General features: G+C 33.8%; 2 protein-coding genes and 1 long non-coding RNA gene across 3 annotated transcripts; all 3 read right to left on the reverse strand.

The window, feature by feature from the left end:
- Positions 1-221: 221 nt before the first annotated feature.
- On the reverse strand, positions 222-8,925 carry LOC120271171 (putative disease resistance protein At5g05400). Its single transcript, XM_039278100.1, has 2 exons — positions 8,618-8,925; positions 222-323 (listed from the first exon to the last, which is right to left on the reverse strand). The coding sequence occupies exons 1-2, from the start codon at positions 8,893-8,895 to the stop codon at positions 260-262; spliced, it is 342 nt and encodes a 113-aa protein (XP_039134034.1). The 5' UTR covers positions 8,896-8,925; the 3' UTR covers positions 222-259.
- Positions 8,926-9,593: 668 nt separating this feature from the next.
- On the reverse strand, positions 9,594-10,608 carry LOC120272246 (probable disease resistance protein At1g15890). The gene is made up of 2 exons (XM_039279013.1): positions 10,300-10,608; positions 9,594-10,196 (listed from the first exon to the last, which is right to left on the reverse strand). Exons 1-2 carry the CDS (start codon positions 10,606-10,608, stop codon positions 9,594-9,596), a joined length of 912 nt encoding a protein of 303 aa, XP_039134947.1.
- Positions 10,609-10,979: 371 nt separating this feature from the next.
- On the reverse strand, positions 10,980-12,547 carry LOC120279785. The gene is made up of 4 exons (XR_005542092.1): positions 12,439-12,547; positions 12,249-12,349; positions 12,092-12,150; positions 10,980-11,508 (listed from the first exon to the last, which is right to left on the reverse strand). It is a non-coding gene; the product is annotated as an uncharacterized LOC120279785 (long non-coding RNA).
- Positions 12,548-20,758: the final 8,211 nt, after the last annotated feature.

Below are 20,758 nucleotides of genomic sequence, written 5' to 3' on the forward strand. Positions count from 1 at the left end.
AACTATTCTATTGTAACCCTACTAAAGAGAATTGCCCAGAGAAATCACAATATTTGCTATATGGATATACAATTATAAATGACAAACACTCAAACATTCATTTTACATTATTCCTCAAAAACATGGTTTTATAATACATATCACAAATATAATGAATTCTCAAATATAATTAGTAGTAAGTAGTAAGTAACATTAAAGTAGAACACTACTGCAAACTCCCAATCCAGTAATATTAATAACATAAATTAAAACAAAAACATCAACGATCATTATTTCCAAGCTTTCCGTCATACGAATTAATAGCCAATTTTTGAAGATCCAATCTGAGATTGAAAATAGACAAAGGTGAGCTACAACAAGCAAAATAACAAAAAAGATATGTAGTAGCAAATCTTTCAAAATATTTTAGCAAAGTTAAGGAATTGTTTTTAATGGCAAGTTAATTTGAAATTTTCAATTTGTCACACATTTATTAAATATAATTTAATTTAAAAATGTACATCTCTATAAAAATCAACATATTTGAGAGACATGTTTAAAATTGATAAAATTATAATCAATTGGTTAGACACTGATCATAATATTATAATCTCACTTATGCAAAATCGACACCGTATTCCTATGGTTAGACATCTAATATACAACATATACCCATGTTAGTTAGATATCAGTTCTAAAGTTTATGTGTTGTAGAATGTCAATAAACCAGTGTACGCCCTAATGGATGATATTGATTCAATGTCAATTCGCATTGCATGCCTACTCATTTAATTTCAAACCATTGAAATTTGATGTCAATCTTTCCGATGCCTATTAAAAAAACTTACAACTTTCCATTAGCAACTAACAATATACATAAATCAAATAAGTATTTTTTATTATCCATCACAGGCGCTCAATGCAAAAAACCAGAGATTTTATTCAAATAATATTTTAAATTTGAAAAACACTATACAAAAGCCGTATACCCAATTATCCACTAAATAATCTAAGAGACTTGTTCTACTAACAATCTCTAACACACTCAAAAAGATTTCACACCTTCTAATTTACTCCAAATTCCTTGTTACATCAAACTTTCAAATTTTTAAATTTTTTTAATAAACATCATATGCTTTATGAGGTTTTCATGTTTGTGATATTCATAAATTTCTTTTTTTTATAAACTTAAAAAATTCAACCGTTTTCATCCCTTTTCATATGCTTTGGAAAAATTTATTGTTTTGTATATATTTATAAAATAAAAAAATTATATTTTTCAGGATATTAAGATTTTAGAGAAAGCCACCACAACAATAGCCGAGCAATAAGGCTTTGACTATCATATGGGAGAGGATTTGACTTCCTCTCAATGGGTGCCTAACGCATGTGCAAACCATTGCTTATCCACATTCTAAAAAGAAATATATATATATATATATTAAAAAAATATAAAAAGTGAGTTTTTGTTTTAGTTTTAAAAAAATAACACGAATTAAAACCATCAATATATATATATATATATACATAATCTAATTACATGCTTCATGCTCTTATCTACTCAAACAATAAGAAGAAGGTATAGTACTCACTGTGATCGTTTGATCTCACGTTGGAGATGCCATTCTTCCAACAATAAGCAGCCTGTTTAAAAAATTTAATTAAAATTTAATTAGAATGTAATTATTATTATTATTATTATTATTATTATTATTATTATTAATTGTTAGTTCCTCCGGTGTGGTTTGCCGGTATTAGGTAACATCAAGCACTTATAGAAGTTTCACACAAACCAATAAAGAAATAGCACACAAACAAACACAAGGAGACACACAACGTTGGTAATCTCGGGTTCAAGGCCCACTCGCCCTACGTCCCTGGGGGCTAAGCCGGGAGATAAACAATCCACTAAAAGAGGTAAAAAAATACATGAGTACAAACACTTGTCACTCACTCTCTCAACAATAAAGTTCACTACCCTCTATAGATTGTCTGGTGCTCACACACTCTCCTCCAAGAGTCACTCAAGAGTCACACCTTACAATCTACGAGCAAGGTAGCTTATATAGCGCCTCAACGTCCCAAATATAGCACATACCTCTTTTTAGAATCTCATGGCTACTAATTAAAAAAACTCGCTGAAATTAGTCATTGCAACTCCTGTTGTAACATAAGTTGCAACATGGCCCGGGATCGCTAACTGGACCGAAGTTCCAGTTACGCTGCAGACGACCTCAAGACACATCAACCTCCCGGTCATGCTTAGTCCGAGTCGATGCAGCCCAAATCTCCCGATCCCGATCACGCAAGCAACTAGCCTACCTCCTCGATTCGTCATCACGCAGTCCCCTCGCAAAGGCGCACATCCTTATGCGTCTTTCATGAAACTTGCCAAATTTAGTCTTCAATCCACCTAATTTTTGGTCTTCAAAGATTCTCCAAACTTGATCTCTCGGGCTCACCCAAGTTTGGTCCTCAAATCTGCCTTCAATAGACTTCAATCAATCTTCATTCACACCATGAATAGATCTTTCTTTAATTAAGCTCCACCATATTTAGTCTTCAATCAAATCATCTAAAAAATATGGTCTTGATATGATCTTGTCTTCAAAATGTAATGCATTGCCAAAAATAACTCCACCAAGATCTTTAAGATAGCTTCACCATGATCTTCAAGATATTTGCCTTGCACTCCAAGTCTCCATGCCATGTCACCATGCTTGCCATATCATCAATTATGCCTTGTCACCATGGTTGCCACGTCATCTTGTCGTGATGTCAAATCATGCCAATTAAATAGTACGGTTGCACTAACAATCTCCCCCTTTGGCATAATTTGACACAACTGCTTCTGCACCCAGACTGACTCTTGTTACAACATTCTGTTACAACACTGACCTTGACACATACTATACTCGTCATATATAACTTCAGCTACAACATTAACTGGAGAACAGAAACCAGGACTGACACAAGATATCATCTAGTTGCTTACAAAGAGTTTGAGAAAATTTTACAAACTGCAACTAGTGAGACAAAATACGATTAAACATAATGAATCTGACAAACATAACAGTGTTCAACAATAAGACCAAAAGATCAAATGTCCAAGAAATGAAAAACAAATAACTAGTCAGTCTGGTGCTAGCACACTTCTTTCTCCCCCTTTGTGACATAATTGATGCCGAAGTCTTTATGAATTATTGCAAGTCTTGTTACACCTTCTCCGATGCCTCCCCTATCTTTAGGCTTCACGTGCTTCATCTCCCCGAGTCGCGGCCATCGCTTCTCTCTTCTTCTTCTTCTCAAGAATTTCCGGAGCAGATAGAATCTTACGCTTTTGTTTGGCAATGATGAACAATGCGAGATAATGCTCGTTGCCTCCCTCTCCGCATCTTCTAGTTGCTCTTTCAACATCTTCTCATATTCTTCTTCTACTAATAGATTTGCCTCTTCTTGATCTTCAGGCATTGGTGGTGGAGACACCCTTCCTACAGGTAAATCAATTTTTCTTACACGGGGTGAAACGACTTCGAGAAATCTTCAGCTTCTTCACTGCTGTGACTGTTTCTCCCTTCCTAAGTTGTACTCCATGTTGTAACAAATACTGTGACAGCAGTGCAGGATGTCCAAGTGATGTTGAAGAGTTAGAACGATCGACTTCTTTTAACAATATTCTGAAAGATTAGCCTTCCCAGATTGAACTCTTCCCAGTTCCAATAGCAAACAACAATAGAGCAAGCTCCTTTCACTATGCTGGAATTGTGCGGGGCTGGTAACCAATTCTGAATACCAAGTCTAAACAGAACATTGTACTTGGCCGTAAGGGTGGATGTTGGGAGTCTTGTTTCTACTCCCCATGACTATGTTCTTCCTCCATTGATCTCTTTCAGAACTTCTTCATTCAACTCGAGCCCTTCTTCAAAGTTTCCTTTCACCTTTGGTTTAAACTCCAAGAATCTGTTCAGACAGGCAGGAGTAAATGGAATCCACTTACGTCGAACATATACTCTAGTAAAGCCTTTGTCAGATGGTAGCAAATTACTGTAAAACTCTTGGACCAATGACAAACTGTAGCTTTCTGGAAATGTTGCAGACTTATATAAACTTCTTTGTTGCAGCAGCTCAGTTAACCCATACTTCTCAAAAGCTCCTTCGTCAATCATCCTTTCAACTACAACTCCTCTCCCTTCAACAGATTCAAACTTCTTCTCGGATACTTTGTCACAAAATCTGTCTTCATCACTGTCTTTAGCTTGTCGGGTTGCTTTTTTCTTCTTTTCTTTCTTAGAACTTGCTGATGGTTTCTCCCCCTGTTTTGTAGCTTCAATACACTTTCTCTTGTGCCTAGGGGAGGCTTCTTCTTGGGATCGAGAAAGACTTTTTGCTAACCTTCTCCTTCTTACGGGTTTTCTTCCTTGATCGGGCCTTCTTTTTGAGGCGCTACTTTCTTCCCTTTTAGCAATCTGGGCAACACGATCTTTGAGTGGGATCTCATCAAAACTATGTGAGCGCCGGATGTTGCGGAAGATGTTATAACCGAGTCTTTGTGACATGTTACTGTTTCTATAGGTGCTTCGACGTATCGGTGTAGATCACCCGAACTTCACTTAGAATAGTAACAACCTCTTCTTGACACTAGTGGAAGCATCGCACTTCTTTCTCCAAGCGTTTCTTACGCTAGTGCTCGGTTTTGCTTCCTTTTCCGCAACATCTTCATCCCTAGCTCGTTGTTCTTCTGAACCTTCTCCTCTTTGGAGCGATGGTGGAGCCCTCTGTTCATCTTCTTACATTCTCCCGAACATAAGCTCACGGAATGACTCACGCACCCATCTTAGGAGATCATCTCTATCCTTAACACCTGAACGCACATCTTGAGACGATGTTCCTGCTTCTTTTATTTCAACATCCTGAGGAGAGATAAGGGGGACGATAGCTTTTAATGAATCTTCTGGTTCTTCTCCTCTTGATGGACTCCCACCAGAATCGGTCTCTTTCATCCCTTACTTGCACTCGAAGCGACTATTTCTTGTGGGGTCATCTGAGCACGGCAGGGCCATCCTCTTCGATCCTCATCTTTTCTCATTGTCTTCTTCTTTTTCCCGATTTCAAAAACAACTGCTGGAAACAAATTGGGATTTTAGGGTTTTATGCCCCTTTAATTAGTTATAACTTCCAAGGCACCGTTTCACATTTCAAAAAAAACTTATTTCAAAAATAATCCCTCTGAATAATTTTTTTATTATTTTCCCTCCTTTTTATTTCCTAACTTTGAGACATCAAAAGATTTTCACTCGTTGGAGTGTTTTGCTTGTTGACTTCATAGGACCTCGGTCAACATATTGTTTGTTGTACCATAATGTTGTACATGTCTGATTTATCACCATTTTCAAATCAGAACTAGAGCATTCTGCATCTTCTCTTGGCACTTCACTTCTTCGGATCCATAGCTTCTTGATCACAATAGTTTTTCCTTTGACTTTCCTTTTAATAATTGCCTGCTCATGTCCAACTACTCTTCCAACCTTCAAGTCTTCTTTTAATTTGATGCACTTTGGTCTTATATGGCCAGTCTCTCCACAATGAAAGCATGTAGGCACTTTACTTTTTTATTCTTCTTTTTCTTTGACTTTCTTTTCTTCATTATTTTGTTGAACAGTTGACTTGACAAACACAACACCTAAACCTTTTGTCTTGACACTCGAGCTTCCTCCAATATATCCAATACCATGTCGGGCTTTGCTTGTTCTTCCAACTGATAGAATCTCATTAAGCTTAATGGTACCCTTGTTCATGGAGTTCAAGGTATTCTCAGCATGTTGTAATTTTTCTTTGCAATCACTCAACTCCTCTTCTAACCGTTGATTTTGCAACATCTCATCGAATTTATTCATCATGACTTTATATCCTGCAAGAATATCATTTTCTGTTACCTCATTGAACTCACTGTCAGTTTCGGTTGATGTTATAGCTGATGTTGTAACATATTCTGCAACACGGTTGAATCCATTCATCACAGCAGGAAAGGATGTATGGTGGTTGTTCAGACTTCCTTCATCGTCTTCTTCAATGCTACCGTCTGAGTCATCACTCCATCTAGCATTCAGTGGCTTTCCTTTCTTTCTGAGAGTATTAGCACAATCGGCTTGATAGTGCCCAACGCCTCCACATTCTCTACACTTGATCTTCATGAGACGATCTTCAATTTCTTCCTTTTTGTGATGATCTTCAGCTTCTTCCTTTTCTTTATTTAGATCATCTTTTCTTTGAAATTTCTTGCCTTGTGTCTTGTATTTTCTGACCATCTCACGTAGCTTTCTTGTCAGGAGAACAACGTCATTATCATCTTCATCTTCATTGTCTGTTTCAATAGCTTGTTGTGGTTCTTTTTGCTTTGTTGCTTCAACTTTTAAGGCTATATCTTCTACTCTTCTTTCAGGATTGAGGTTCATCTCATATGCTTGCAAAGACCCCATCAGCTCGTCCAGTTTCATAGTTGAGATGTCTCTTGCTTCTTCTATTGCTGAGATTTTTGCATCAAATCTTCTTGGGAGAGATCTAAGTGTCTTCCGGACTAGCTTCTTATCTGAATATTCCTTGCCGAACTGGTAGGCCTAATTAGCTATGTCCAAAAATTTTGCATTGAACATGGCTATCGTCTCTTCTTCTCTCATCCAGAGATTCTCGAACATAGTTGTTAGCATTTGGAGTTTAGATTCTCTTACCAAGTTGGTCCCTTCATGAATGGTTTGAAGAATCTCCCCAAGCTTTCTTGGCACTCTCTCATGTTGCAATATACTTGAACCCGGTTCTCATCAACACCTCCAAAAAAATTACATTGAGAGCTTTTTCCATTAGCATTAGCTGCGCATGTCTTCGACACTCCAACGACTTTTTCTTCTTCATGATCACGCTCTGCCTTCATGAACTAGAGTAGGAGGAGACCATCCTTCTTCTACGAGCAATCCATGCACTCTCATTAATGGACTTGATAAACGCCTTCATGCGAGCCTTCCAATATGGATAGTTGGATCCATTAAGCAACGGTGGTCGTGTGATGTAAGCTCCTTCTTTTCTGGCCATCAATGGAACTTGTTAGGACCTCGCCCACTTTGTAACCAAAGCCAATAAGGTGACCAATGCTCTGACACCACTTGTTAGTTCCTCCGGTGTGGTTTGTGGGTATTAGGTAACATCAAGCACTTATAGAAGTTTCACACAAACCAATAAAAATAGCACACAAACAAACACAAGGAGACACTAACGTTGGTAACCCGGTTCAAGGGTCCCACTGCCTACGTGCTGGGGCCAAGCCCGGAGATAAACAATCCACTAAAAGAGGTAAAAATACATGAGTACAAACACTTGTCACTCACTCTCTCAACAATAAAGTTCACTACCCTCTATAGATTGTCTGGTGCTCACACACTCTCCTCCAAGAGTCACTCAAGAGTCACACCTTACAATCTACGAGCAAGGTAGCTTATATAGACGCCTCAACGTCCCAAATATAGCACATACCTCTTTTATAATCTCCACGGCTACTAATTTAAAAACCTGGCGAAATTAGTTGTTGCAACTCCTGTTGTAACATAAGTTGCAACATGACCCAGACTGTTGACTTGACTGAGTTCTGGTTACGTTGCGGACGACCTCAAGACCCATCAACCTCCCGGTCTTGCTTAGTCCGAGTCGATGCTGACCAAATCTCCCGATCCCGGATGCCGGCGACTCAACCTACCTCCTCGGCCTCATCACGCAGTCCCCTCGCAAGGGCGCGACATCCTTGTGCGTCTTTTCATGAAAACTTACCAAACTTAGTCTTCAATCCACCTAATTTTGGTCTTCAAAGATTCTCCAAACTTGATCTTCAGTTCACCCAAGTTTGGTCCTCAAATCTTGCCTTCAATAGATTTCAATCAATCTTCATTCACAACATGAATAGATCTTTCTTTAATTAAGCTCCACCATATTTAGTCTTCAATCAAATCATCTAAAAATATGGTCTTGATATGATCTTGTCTTCAAAAATGTAATGCATTGCCAAAAAAATAACTCCACCAAGATCTTTAAGATAGCTTCACCATGATCTTCAAGATATTTGCCTTGCACTCCAAGTCTCCATGCCATGTCACTATGCTTGTCATATCATCAATTATGCCTTGTCACCATGGTTGCCACGTCATCTTGTCGTGATGTCAAATCATGCCAATTAAATAGTGCGGTTGCACTAATAATAATAATAATAATAATATATGGACATAATAAGAATTTAAAACACTAAAAGGAATAATCAAAATTAGTCCAAAGGTTTACCTATAAAATGGTTTGGTGGTGACTTACTCACGTGCTCCCGCCAAACATGCAAGAATTATCTCGTGGACCGATTATTTAAATAAATATATTTGATAATTATTTTTTAAAAAATATTAATATTAATAGATATCTATTTATTAATTATACAAATAAAGTTTATAAATTTTAAAACATTTAGGTGTAATTGATATACATTAATTAAAAAGCCTGAACAAGTTCATCTTAATTAAGTTTTTATTCCAAATTAATTTATTTAAAAAAAATCCATTTGACATCTTAATTTTAGTCAACAATGAAATACAACAAGGCATAGGATGATTACCGGGAAAAGGAATATCCATGACAGCCAAAGGAAGGTTGAACAAGTTCTTTCAACTGTGGATCTGCCCATTCCACCGTTTTCCACCATTCTTCACTCACAAAAATGCTCATGCCAACAGGCACCTCGTTGTTCATCAGAAATGGGAGGTTCTTCAGTTTGGGACAATCGTTTATTCGGATTTCACAAAGGGAATCACAAACCAATTTCCCTCGGTAAATACTTGTCAACGCTGGCAACTCCCCCAACGTCAATTTCTTTAACTTTGGTAGGCTAGCCATAGGTGCACTAGCCTTAACTGAAATTATATCCTCAATCCCATGGCAAGATCCTATAAATATTTCTTACAAATTTTGAAGGTTATTTACAAGCATATCATTTGGTATCAGATACTTCAACTTATGACACTGATCAATATGCAGCTTTCTCAAGTTTTTGAGGGTTTCCTCATGGGTCTTTTCTTTGCACAAGCCCTCAAAACTGCGGAGACCCAGTAAATAAAGTGTTTCTAAGCTAGGAAAAACAATTTCTCCATCCTTTCCAATCCACTTCATTTCTTTACAGTCATCAATTCTACAGTATATCAACTGTCTTAAATCATCCAGGTGAAAAATATCTGACAATTGGATGAAATTGCAATCTTTAATTCCCAAAAAGTTTGCAGTAGCAGGCAACATAACTTTCTCCATACTCTCATTTTCGACAGTACGCCCTTCATATTTATAACTTAATGTAAACAGGAAATAATCCAAATTTCTCAAGAGTTCAGATTCACGAGCCTTGTTGGTAAAGCTATTGAAGGCCAACACATCAGTGAAATTAGCTGAAAACTTAGTCAATTTTTTTAATCTTATGATTTCCCCAATTATTGAATTATCTTTGGCATTTGCATTACTTCCGTAAGACAATCTCCATCTGCTTTCTTCAATGAAAAGAATTTCAAGACACGGCATTTTTAAAAGTACTCCAGATGGAAAAATTAATTCAGGGAACGTAATCCTCCAAGTTTTAGCTGTCTTAATTTATGAAGCTTAGCTAGTGAAGGCAGACACTTGAGCTTAGAGCAATTCGTCAAGATTAGTGCATGTAAGTTCATCAAATCAGAAAGCGAACTTGGAAGTGATTTAATTCTAGTCCCAGAGAGGTCAAGGACTTGAAGGTTGTGCATATGCTTGAAGAATGTGTCAGAGAAGGTGACTGCACCATTTTCTTTCAGCAAGAAATTAGTTAGACGAGGACAATTTGGTTCGCCTTTAAATGCTTTGACACCATTACTCATCAACGAGACTCTTTCTAGACTTTCAACCCATTCTTCCTCCTTAGGCGACTCCTCCAATTGTAATCCAGCTTTTACCATGAAGAGAGGTGGCTCTCTTGTGATGTTAATTGCAAGATCCCGGATTAAGTCATGCATCCTCACAAATTTATCATCATTCCCGACACTCACTATCATGCATGCATCTTTGAGTTCCTTGAGATAAGCATGGCCTCTGTCTTTCCCAGTCTGTATACTCCCCTCTTCATCAATCAATCCCTCAGCCATCCAGTATTCAATCAACTCATCAACTAAGATTTCATAGTCCTCTGGATATAGAGCACAATACAAGAAACATGCACGAATTTTGTCACTACTCAACCAGCATGTAAATCGAATTTAAGACTCCCAAATACTTCTTCACCCATACCATATATCGATCAGCTCTTGATGTCTTGAGTTGTCGTAATGCATTCCTCCGGCTGGCAGTTGTTTTGCTTTCCTCAAAGCACGGCCAGCGATGATCGTGGGCTAGTAGCGACCTTCCACATTCCTCTGCTACCTGCTTTGCAATTGGTTGTATTTCGGCCAACATAATAATATCTTCAGCGCCAACTTTATCCTTGAACAAACTCCAAGCTTCTTCATCCGTAAGACCCTCTACTTTAATTTCTTTTCCGCTTTCCATGCTATTACAAACGTTCATGGAGCGAGTGGTCCCACACAACTTTGGACCCATTACTTCCATCGAGCTCGGGAATACCCACATTTTGTAGAGAAACTCTTTTTCCAAATATCATCTAAGATGATGACAAATTTCCTCCTTCTAAAAGCTTCATGTAATACCTGTGCTCTACTCATTAAACTCTGCAGATGAAGAGAGTTCACAATGTAACAGATTACGCAATTTTATTTTTGTAGCTCCTTCTCATTGAAAAGAATTGGAAACAGTCACCCAAATGATGATTTCGGATACTTTCTTTTCATTTTAACTCCTTGTAAATCAGTGTCATAATTGTTGTCTTGCCGACACCGCCCATACCATACACGCCAATTTTTACTAACCTCGGGATCCATGATGCATTGCAAAAATCTCATCTTTTTCCTTTCAGTGAACTGCCGTGTAAGGGTGGCGCAGACAAACTGGACTGAGGTTCATGAAGTGAATCAATAAATATATCTTCACTCTGAGCAAATGAATTTCCTCTTGCCTGTAGATCCCTAACTCTGTGGAGTATTTGCACTGTCTTTTTGCTTCTCTTCAAACGGGAGTAGTAGTTTAACCAAAATTGTGCATCACCAGAGCCTAAGCTGTTCACATCACTTTCTATCTCCTCCAAGTTCTTCAACCAATTTGTTACCTCCTCTCTTGGTCTCTTCCCATGCCGCACATTGTCTACATTCAGTTTGGCACTAACGTCTTTTTCTTGGCACCTCAAAAAGTTTAACTCTCTCTGCATAGTTTGATCATTTTCTTCATGTTCTCTGATATAGTTCAATTGTTGGCAAATTTGTTGCCATACAGACTGGCAAGCACATGATAACAGCTCTCTTACAATCTCCATTCTATATATTAACGAGCTCGTACATCTTCAATTAGCTGGGCAACAATCAAACTTCCGCTAGAAAAAACAATGGCCTACAGGCAAAATGAGATTTTAAAAAAAAATAATCAAGAAGAACTATCATTACCAAAATCTAGCTAAAAAATAAGAAATAGCTAGAACCAAACATGAACAATTGTATAAGTTTGTTCCAGCATATAAATCTTACACAAGTAAATCATTCTGATAGACGAGAAATTTGACTTAAAAACATATTAACATGGAGCTATGTAACTAAAAACTTAATGATATAAGGTGCTTGTCAGGTGAACTTGAGATTTCTCTATTTAAATTTCTGCCATATGTATATATATAAGTTCCTTAAAGCTGTTGCAATATTTTTTTCTTTTTCATTTGTAAGTTTGTCAATTGTTAAAGATGCATGTTATAAGTAATGCAGAGAAGCTACGAAAGCTGCAAAGAATGAAGTGATTCAACAAGCAAACTCGTTAATTTAGTTTTGCAATGCACTCACCAAACCAAGTAATCTGATCATCCAAATAAAACAAGTAGGGAGATAGTTTCAAGTATATCTGACATTGGACATGTGTAGTGTAAAAAAATCTTTCCCACAAAACATACACACACACACAATGATATTTAAACAACTCTGCTTACCATCGACAAGATTTTCCCTTGAAAGCTCATATATATCAGCATCCAATCTAATCTCAGCCCTGAAAAGCAATTTGCAGATGTCACTGTTAGAGAAGCATTTGTCTAACACTAAACATACTAAAATAGTATGGTTTTAAAATCTCAACAGACAAAGTACCAGATTTCGTCTCGGAAGCTCCTTTAACCAGATCATTTGATTTTCAGCCAAGAAAACAGGTTCAAACCGGATTCCACTGTTAGAGAAGAACTTGCTGAACACTAAACATACCAAAATATTATGGTTTAAAATGTCTGAAGGTGTACCTTCAGAAGAAACACACAAGTGACTAGTGTGTAATGATTCTTACCCTCTACCAGATTTTTCTCAGAAGCTCATATAACCAGATCAACTGATTTTCAGCCCCAAAAACAACTTCATGAAGTCAACTGTTTGAAAAGATAAGTGAGTGAAAAAAAACCATGAGAATTACTTCAGAACAATAAATTTTCCTAAATATCTTTTCTTGGTGGATTCGACTAAAAAACTTAAGTCCAAGAAATTATGAATGCTCCACCAAAATCAAGCTGTGGGGAAAAAAGAAATCATGGAGTTTTAAGCTTTCCTTCCTGGATGCCATAATAGATAAGAACAACTTTTTTGTTATGGTAGGCCCTAGCACCCTGCTAACTTTTAGGGGTTGTTTGGATTGGCTTCTTAGAAGCCCAAAAGCACTTTTTCATAAGTTAAGCACTTTTGGACATAAGAAAAGATGTTTGTATTGAAACTTTTCGCAAAGCAGTGATTGTTAAAAAGCCCAAATTCAGCTTTTTTTCCAAAAGCTGGTAAAGAGGTGCTTTTGAAAAAAGCACTTTTAAAAAGTTGTTTTGGGTTTTGTAAATTACCAGTTTACCCTCAACAATTAAATAAATTAATACCCTTAGTCCTAGCTTATTAAACAATAAAAAAACATGACTATAATAATAATTATTATTATTATTATTATAATAATTATAATTATAATTATAATTATAATTATAATTACAATACATTAAGTTATAATAATAATTATAATTATAATACATTAAGTTATTATTATTATTATCATTAATATTTTAATAATCATTATTAATAGAAATGTATAAAAATAACTCAATGAATGCCCACTTTAGTAATTTGACACCCTAAAAGCTCTTTTAAAAATCCATATCCAAACAACTTCACATATATATAAGTACTTTTTATATTAACTTACCCAAACATAAACACTAAAAAGCACTTAATTTACTCTCAAAAGTACTTTTTAAAAATAAATGTTTCTACAACTTCAAAAAACGCACTTTTTGTAAAAGCTAACCCAAACAAAGCCTTAGTGCCGAGAGCACAACTTTCTTAGGAAAAAGAGCTCTGCAAGCTATATATTCAAATGAAAAGAAAAGATACAGGAAGAGCACAACTTTAAGAAATGGTGAAAGCTGGCATGCAGTCCATGCGGATCCATGTGAGTGATAACGCATTAATGTGCCATGTGCTATATTTTTTTTTCGTGCACTCTAGTTAAATTTCAATCACTACTGAGTACTGACAATCTTCTTCAAAATAAACTACCATGCCATTTCAATATTTTTCTTTTGTTTAAGCAGAATTTTCGCTCTCTTGAATGGCACAATAATTTTTTTTTTTTTTAACTTCGGCTAACTTTAGTCAACTTACTTACATTTTATTTTATTATTTAACTGAAGTTGTTGCGGGTTATCATGTTTGAATTTATTTTTTATAAACATCCAAGTACAAACATGATCATATAACATGTTCCTACAAGTGCTATGGCCGGTTCAAGGTAAGGCAAATGAAGCAATTGGTATAGGCCCCTGATTTTTTTAAGGCCTCATCTTTAATTTAGATTTTTTTTTAACAATAATTTTAACAACTCAAAAAATTTTGAAGGACTTCGAGTAATTATTATAATACAAAAATATTTTAATTTAATAGTTAATTAATGTTTTATAATCCTAGCTAATTTTTAAAATTTTAAATAATATCATAAAATATTAAATATTTTTATTTTAATGCAATCTCATATCTTTTGTAACTAATTTTTCAAAATTTTATTCTGATCCTCTGTTTCTTCAAAATTAATATAATATTCATTTATTTTAATTATAAACAAGAGCTTTTGTAGTTTTTATATTGTTGCAATTTTTTTTGTTATATTTTCACTTGGTTGAGTTTTGCTTATAAATTTTAAATGTATCCCTTCATCACAAGTTTAATATTATGTAAATAAATAAATAAACATCTCAAATAAGTTTTTATTGAAATTAAATTTTATTTAAATTTAATTTTTATTAAAAAAAATGAAAGATTTTATTCTAAAATTTTGCTTTAGACCTCTAGATACTTTGACCCGTCACTAACAAGTGCTCTATGCAACAAGGACAACATGCAAAACATACTAGTTATTGGAATTGATCTTCTACTAAATTAACTTACCTTTGAATTTTCTTTTTATCATAAAGTAAATGTTTTTTAATGCATCAAAATTACCGCATGATATTCACCCAAATAGCTTTTAAAGTGTCAAATGAAATCCATGTCAGCACTTACATTGTATATTTTAAAAAACATAATGTTGACTTTCTATTAATATCACGTTTTTTAATAAAATTCGTAAAAGTAAAATTTTTTTAAGTTATTATTATATTTTTTTATTTATTCAAAAAAGTTATTACTATATTTTAAAAACTCAAATATATTATTATTGTTGTACAAAGTTTTTTGGTTTTTTAAGCCATTTTTAAAATGTACAAAATATTACCGTGGATTTGATTTGACTCGTTGAAGATAATTTGTGTAAATAAAGCTGTTTAGCGGTCATTTTGATAATTAAAAAATAGTTATATTGTAGAAGAAAAAAAAAAGCCATAGAAGCACTTATATATATATATATATATATATTTAAAAAAATCATTTGCAAATATTTGTAAATGAAAATTAAGAGAGACAACAAGAACTGGTTGGATTGGATTTGGGGATTATTTTTAATTTTTTTAGCAATAGGTATAATAGAAAATCAGGTGTACATATATATTAAAGACTTGCTTTATTTCTATGTATATATTGGCTTCATGAAGATTTTAATTTTAAATCATAAACCTATTAGAAACTGTAATAGGGATTTTTTACACGAATCCTGGTTTCATTTGGGTAGACCATGCCATATAAAAATGGGTAATTACTAAGATATTCTCGTTAAAATCATATTTTCTTATATATTCTCATAATTAAAATTTAGACTTCTTATAGGTGGCTTATCTATTTTGTTAAAAAAAAAAAAATTTATATAAAATATTTTTATTAATATTTGATAAAAAAAATATACACACAACAAAAATCGATTTATAGAGATATTCAGGCAAATATCAATCTTACACGGGTATATAAATATTTTTTTTATTTTTTCAAAAGGAAGAAAAAAATTATTTTTCCATATCTAATTCTTAACTTCTCATGTGTAATTGACAATTTGTAAGGATGATATTTAAAATTCCATAATACATCGGTACAATTTAAATGGACTAAAAACTTTTTCCGGAGATTTTGTAATGCATCACATGCTCATTTTAACCATTTTTATTGGTTTTAAAAAAGAGTTGCTTAGCAGGTAAGAAAGGAGCAGAATACTAAATTTCTTCTAAATTCACTTTTTAAAATGGGTTGGATCGGTATAAGCATGTGCCACTGTATCAGGGGCGGGATTGGGTTGCATCTAATTTTAAATACAACAAATTTTAAGTTATAACACTATTGTAAATATTTAATTTTTAAAATACAATACAATCTAATTTGGTATTTAACTAAATATAAATAAAAATATTATATTATAAAATTTTATGTTTAGTTACAAGGATTTATCAATATTGTCGGACTGACCCGGCCCTGGCGGTTCAGCGGAAAACTCCGAGGCAGGCCATGTGGCCGGCCCGGGTATATCCCGATGAACCGGGTATGGAAAAAAACCCAGGTGTTAACCCGGTGACCGGGCAGTTCATCGGGAACCCGGTTGACCCGGCCGAGTCAATCCGGTCACAATATTAGAGTTTTTTTTACAATATTTAATAATTAATTATTACTTTCTCATTAGAAACTACAAAATCATGTATATTTATTAATATTATTTTTTTAATTTATAATCAATAAATAGAATTACAAAAATATATATATCATAAACATACCAACAAAATAATTAGCATTTAAAAATAAAATTTATTAATATGTTATATATATACTATATACTTTCTAAAATGCAACTAATTAAAAACATAAAACAATAAATGAGTGTAATTTTATTATAAAATATAAAAAAAAAATATTCTAACTAAATAAAAAATATAAGAAAATTTAAAACAAAAATAAAATCTTAATTGAAATTGGGTAAAGTTACATAATTTATTGATAAATTGTATCATCCATATAAAAGATAAGAATTAGTAAATTAAATTTCTTATCTATTACGACAAAAATCAACGATAGAAACAAACAAATAAATAAAAAAACACCGAAAAGAAGTTCAATAATTATATATTAATATATTAAATTTGTAAATGTTTAAAAATTTAAAAAAATAAATGACATAATTAGAAAAACACTAGTGCATATAAGGTCATTTATCAATTTAAATATCAAATTTGAGTAATTTTTTTATATTATAATTATAGTTTTTAATATTATATTTGTTCATTATTAATTATTATAATTTTTTATATTTTTATTATTGACCCTGGTTCAACCCCGGTTCGAGCCCGGTCGAACCCATCGACCCCGACCTCCGGCCTTAACCGGGTCAATGCTCCGGCGGGTCCGACAACCTTGGGATTTATAACTCTGGAATTCAAAAATATATGTTTGATTTAATGTAGAAGATTTAGTAATTCACAAAATTATTACCTCTAATATTTTTTGTATACCCACTTTTTATGCTATTATAATTATTAAATTTGTTATTAATTTTATTATTAAATTTATTAAATTGGTAAATATAATAAAGTTATTATTAAATTTCATAAAACTTAATTGTTAACCCAATAGCAAGAGTTCTCTTATAAAGCAAAACTGTTAACATGTTGTCTTCTCCTGCCATGCACTAGTTTTTTCTTTTTTCCTCCTATGCATATAATTTAATCAGAAATAAGTCAATCAAAACCGTTAACATGTTGTTTTTTTTTATATAAAAAAAAACTACTAACAGTAACTATTCTATTAATACAAAAAACAAAAAAACTTATGAAGTAAGATTAAAAAGGAGCTAATTATGGACACACTCACAATACAATCAACCCTGGAGGAAAATGATAAAGAGGAAGTGCATGAGCTACTCTGCTTTTACGCCATCTCTAACCTACAATCTTAAATTTTTATCCCAAATCTCAAAATTGGTTCTGTTACAATAAATTATACTCCAGTCACAAACCCCAAATCTTACTCCAAAAGAGAATATTTTTTTACACATCTCATTTATTGTTATTACTATTCAATTACAAAATACTTGAATTAATTATTTTCAATAATAATTTAATTAAATATAATTTACAATGTAATATATTACCAATAAAAATTATTTTAAATATTTTTTAATTTATTTAAAAATTTAATTAAAAAATTTTTAATTAGTTTGATAAATAATTAATAAACACATCATTGATTACAATTTAATTAAAAATTTATTATTAAATAATTAATTGCACATAAAATTTATAATTATATTAAAATATTACTTATAATTAAAATATTAATTATATAAATTAATAATTTATAATTTTTATTAGTTATCATAATAAAAATAAAAAATATTGAATAAAAAATTATAAAATAGGTGGGACTCCAAATTTGGGGTCACCCACCCCCACCCCAAATTTGGGGTAGAAAAAGAGGTGGTTGGAACCAACCATGACCTCAAATTTGGGATTTGGGGTCATGGTTGGAGATGGCCTTAGCAACCAACATGTCCGCTATATAATTCCGATCTCTAAATATTAATTAACACCAACAAAGATCCTCCAATTTAATTACTGTTATCTTGTGTCATTTCCGAAACATACAATTTAATAAGGAATCATTCAATCAAGACTATAACATTTGATTTAACAAATGCATTGTGAGTCACTCAAGGCCATAAGTATTTATTTATTTATTTATTTATTTTTAAAGCACAACCAAATGCAAAGTGTCTTATTGACAAACATTAATTTTGCTTCAATAATACATTTTCTTCAAACTCAAGTTTCCAAACTGAGCATGCAAAGCACACAAATTTAAAAGAAAGGAGACAATCATTTCATAATCAATTTTATGAAACTCTAAATATGTGTTATTTCAAACTTTTCTTGTGTATTCACTTGAATTCTTGATCAAGTTTTTTTGTGTTTACCTCGGTAGGGCTCACCGAGAGGTTTGGAGTGCGTGAGAGCCGAGTTGGCATATTTCCAACTCGCTCGGGCAAAGCCCTGTCCGCATGCGCAAAAGAAAGGTTGTTTTTACTTGTATTTGAGTGGTATAGTCATTTAGAGGCTTAATTTTCTCTCGCATAGGGGGCCGCACACCCTTCATGGGAGCCATGCTGGCAATTGTGCACTCTCCAGAAGAGGGTGCAGGCTATTGTGGGCCCTAGCTCAAGTGGCCATACAAGGTTGGCTAAAAGAGTGTGAGGTATGTTGTGCGCCTATATGTGAAATCATATGCATGAATAGTAACTTATTACAGTACATCATGAATAGTATTTTTACTACATTATTTTGCTACAATACTATGAACAGTATTTTACGAAAATCTCAAACAAGGAACTATGCGTCTGAACGAGAGGCCGCATGGCACAACTAGAAGGCTGTGCGACCACACATGTGCCTACACGGAAGACAACACACCTTGTTTGTAAGGGTATTTGTGTCTTTTTTATTCTAAATCCTTATTTATTCTTCTTCTACACGGAAGACAACACACCCTGTTTGGTGTTCTGATGGAGTAGAAGAGGATCTTGGTTGATTTTGTCCTTTTTGGAAGATTGAAGCCTTCCTTCTTTGAATCTAAAGGTAAGCCTTCCGTTCCCTCTTTGTTTATCTCCTTGATACTTGGATAGCATGGTAGATCTAGGATTTGATTTGGAGCTTGATCTTTGTCTCCTTCTTGCTTGTTTAGTGCTTGAATTCTTGAGCACCCCCATGAGTGTTGTAACATTGAAGATATATCCTTCTTCTTTGAAATCTTGAGGTAAGTTTTCATCCTTCCCTTATTCCATTGTTGTTGGATGAATTGCGGATCTAGGGTTAAGATTGTGAGTTTGGTTATTGTTCTTTTTCTTGTTTATGGATGATGGAACTTGAGAAGAGTTTATGCATTACCTTGTATCCCTTCAATTTTGTGGAATCGATGAAGCTTCTTCTTTCTTGTTTTTTGGGTTACTATAGTATTACTATAGCATCTGTTAAACTTAGTTGTTTCTTGGAATTATTTGGTTTGTAGTGAAGTTCAAACCTATAGAAATTTATTGACACCCTTGAAACCTAGTTTTGAGTCAACCCTATGTTCAATTTAGGGTTGCTTGGCATGTTTAAATCTAGGGTTTCACTCTTGTGTTTTCTTTGCTTAATTCTTGGTTGTTACTTGTGTGTGTTTAGTTGGCTAGGTGGTGAGGGCTAGTCGCGAGACAAGAAGTAGGGAGAGGAATAACTTATTTGTGGTTTTCTCGCCTAAGTTGTGAGTGGGATTCATGATTGCACAATTCTCTTAGAATATGATTTGTTTATTCATATTGCTTGACTAGATGTTATTTGTGGGTTTTATCATATTGAATCAATGTTTCGATCTGTTTAAAAAGGGATTTCTATGTTCTTGAACTATCTTTGAACTCTTGATGTTTGATGAAAAGGCTTATGATTACATTAATATATCAGGTTTGAAATGACGTTTGAAACTTATATACATGTGATAATTGTGACATCGGTTTATATGGAACTAATGCTCATTCCCGAGATGTGATTATTATCCTGAACAAGGACCATGTGATACAACTTATGTTGACTGCATTATTGATAAACCTGCGGGTGATTTTAATGCTTATGTGGGCTTCGGCCATGTTCTATATTTAGCTTCTGATGGTAACGGGGTTATAACCCGCCTGCTACAGTAGGGGGTCTCCACTGGGCAGCCTTTAGAGGTGGTGTGGAGGACCTATTTCTTATCATCATCAGGTGGCACGGAGAATCCTTGATTTGGATGATACATCGTTATTTCAGGGGCATCATACAGAACTATTGGGTCAACATCAAGGACATGAGTGCCTTGACGACTTTGAACATAGTCGCACCTACGGCTATAGTTTAAAGGGTTTTCTAAACCATGGAACCAAGGATCGAGATTTTAAATTGGTACTTGAGAACTCCTGCTTCTTATGTGGTGCTTTCCTTACATTGATCCCTTGTTTACTCTTGAAAATAGGAGAATGAGTTTTTTGACAAGTTTTATGGTGTGACATTTTTAAACTAATATTATTCATGAGGTTGATTTTTGATTGTGAAACCTGTACATATATATATGTTATGCAGTTTTCTATATTATTCAAAGTTATGTGTAATATTTTAAAAGCCTGATTATTTATGATTCTTCCACTAGTTTGTATATTTTATTAGTTTTGTGCT

Source organism: Dioscorea cayenensis, chromosome 2 (genome assembly GCF_009730915.1).
Source record: "Dioscorea cayenensis subsp. rotundata cultivar TDr96_F1 chromosome 2, TDr96_F1_v2_PseudoChromosome.rev07_lg8_w22 25.fasta, whole genome shotgun sequence".
NCBI lineage: Eukaryota > Viridiplantae > Streptophyta > Magnoliopsida > Dioscoreales > Dioscoreaceae > Dioscorea > Dioscorea cayenensis.

Coding starts and splice junctions, on each gene's coding strand:
- LOC120272246 (XM_039279013.1), bottom strand. CDS start 10,608: ATGGGTCCAAAGTTGTGTGGGACCACTCGCTCCATGAACGTTTGTAAT. Junction 10,197..10,299: donor CAAGAGCTGATCGATATATG/GTATGGGTGAAG, acceptor CTATATCCAGAG/GACTATGAAATCTTAGTTGA.
- LOC120271171 (XM_039278100.1), bottom strand. CDS start 8,895: ATGGCTAGCCTACCAAAGTTAAAGAAATTGACGTTGGGGGAGTTGCCA. Junction 324..8,617: donor CATGGATATTCCTTTTCCCG/GTAATCATCCTA, acceptor TTTCAATCTCAG/ATTGGATCTTCAAAAATTGG.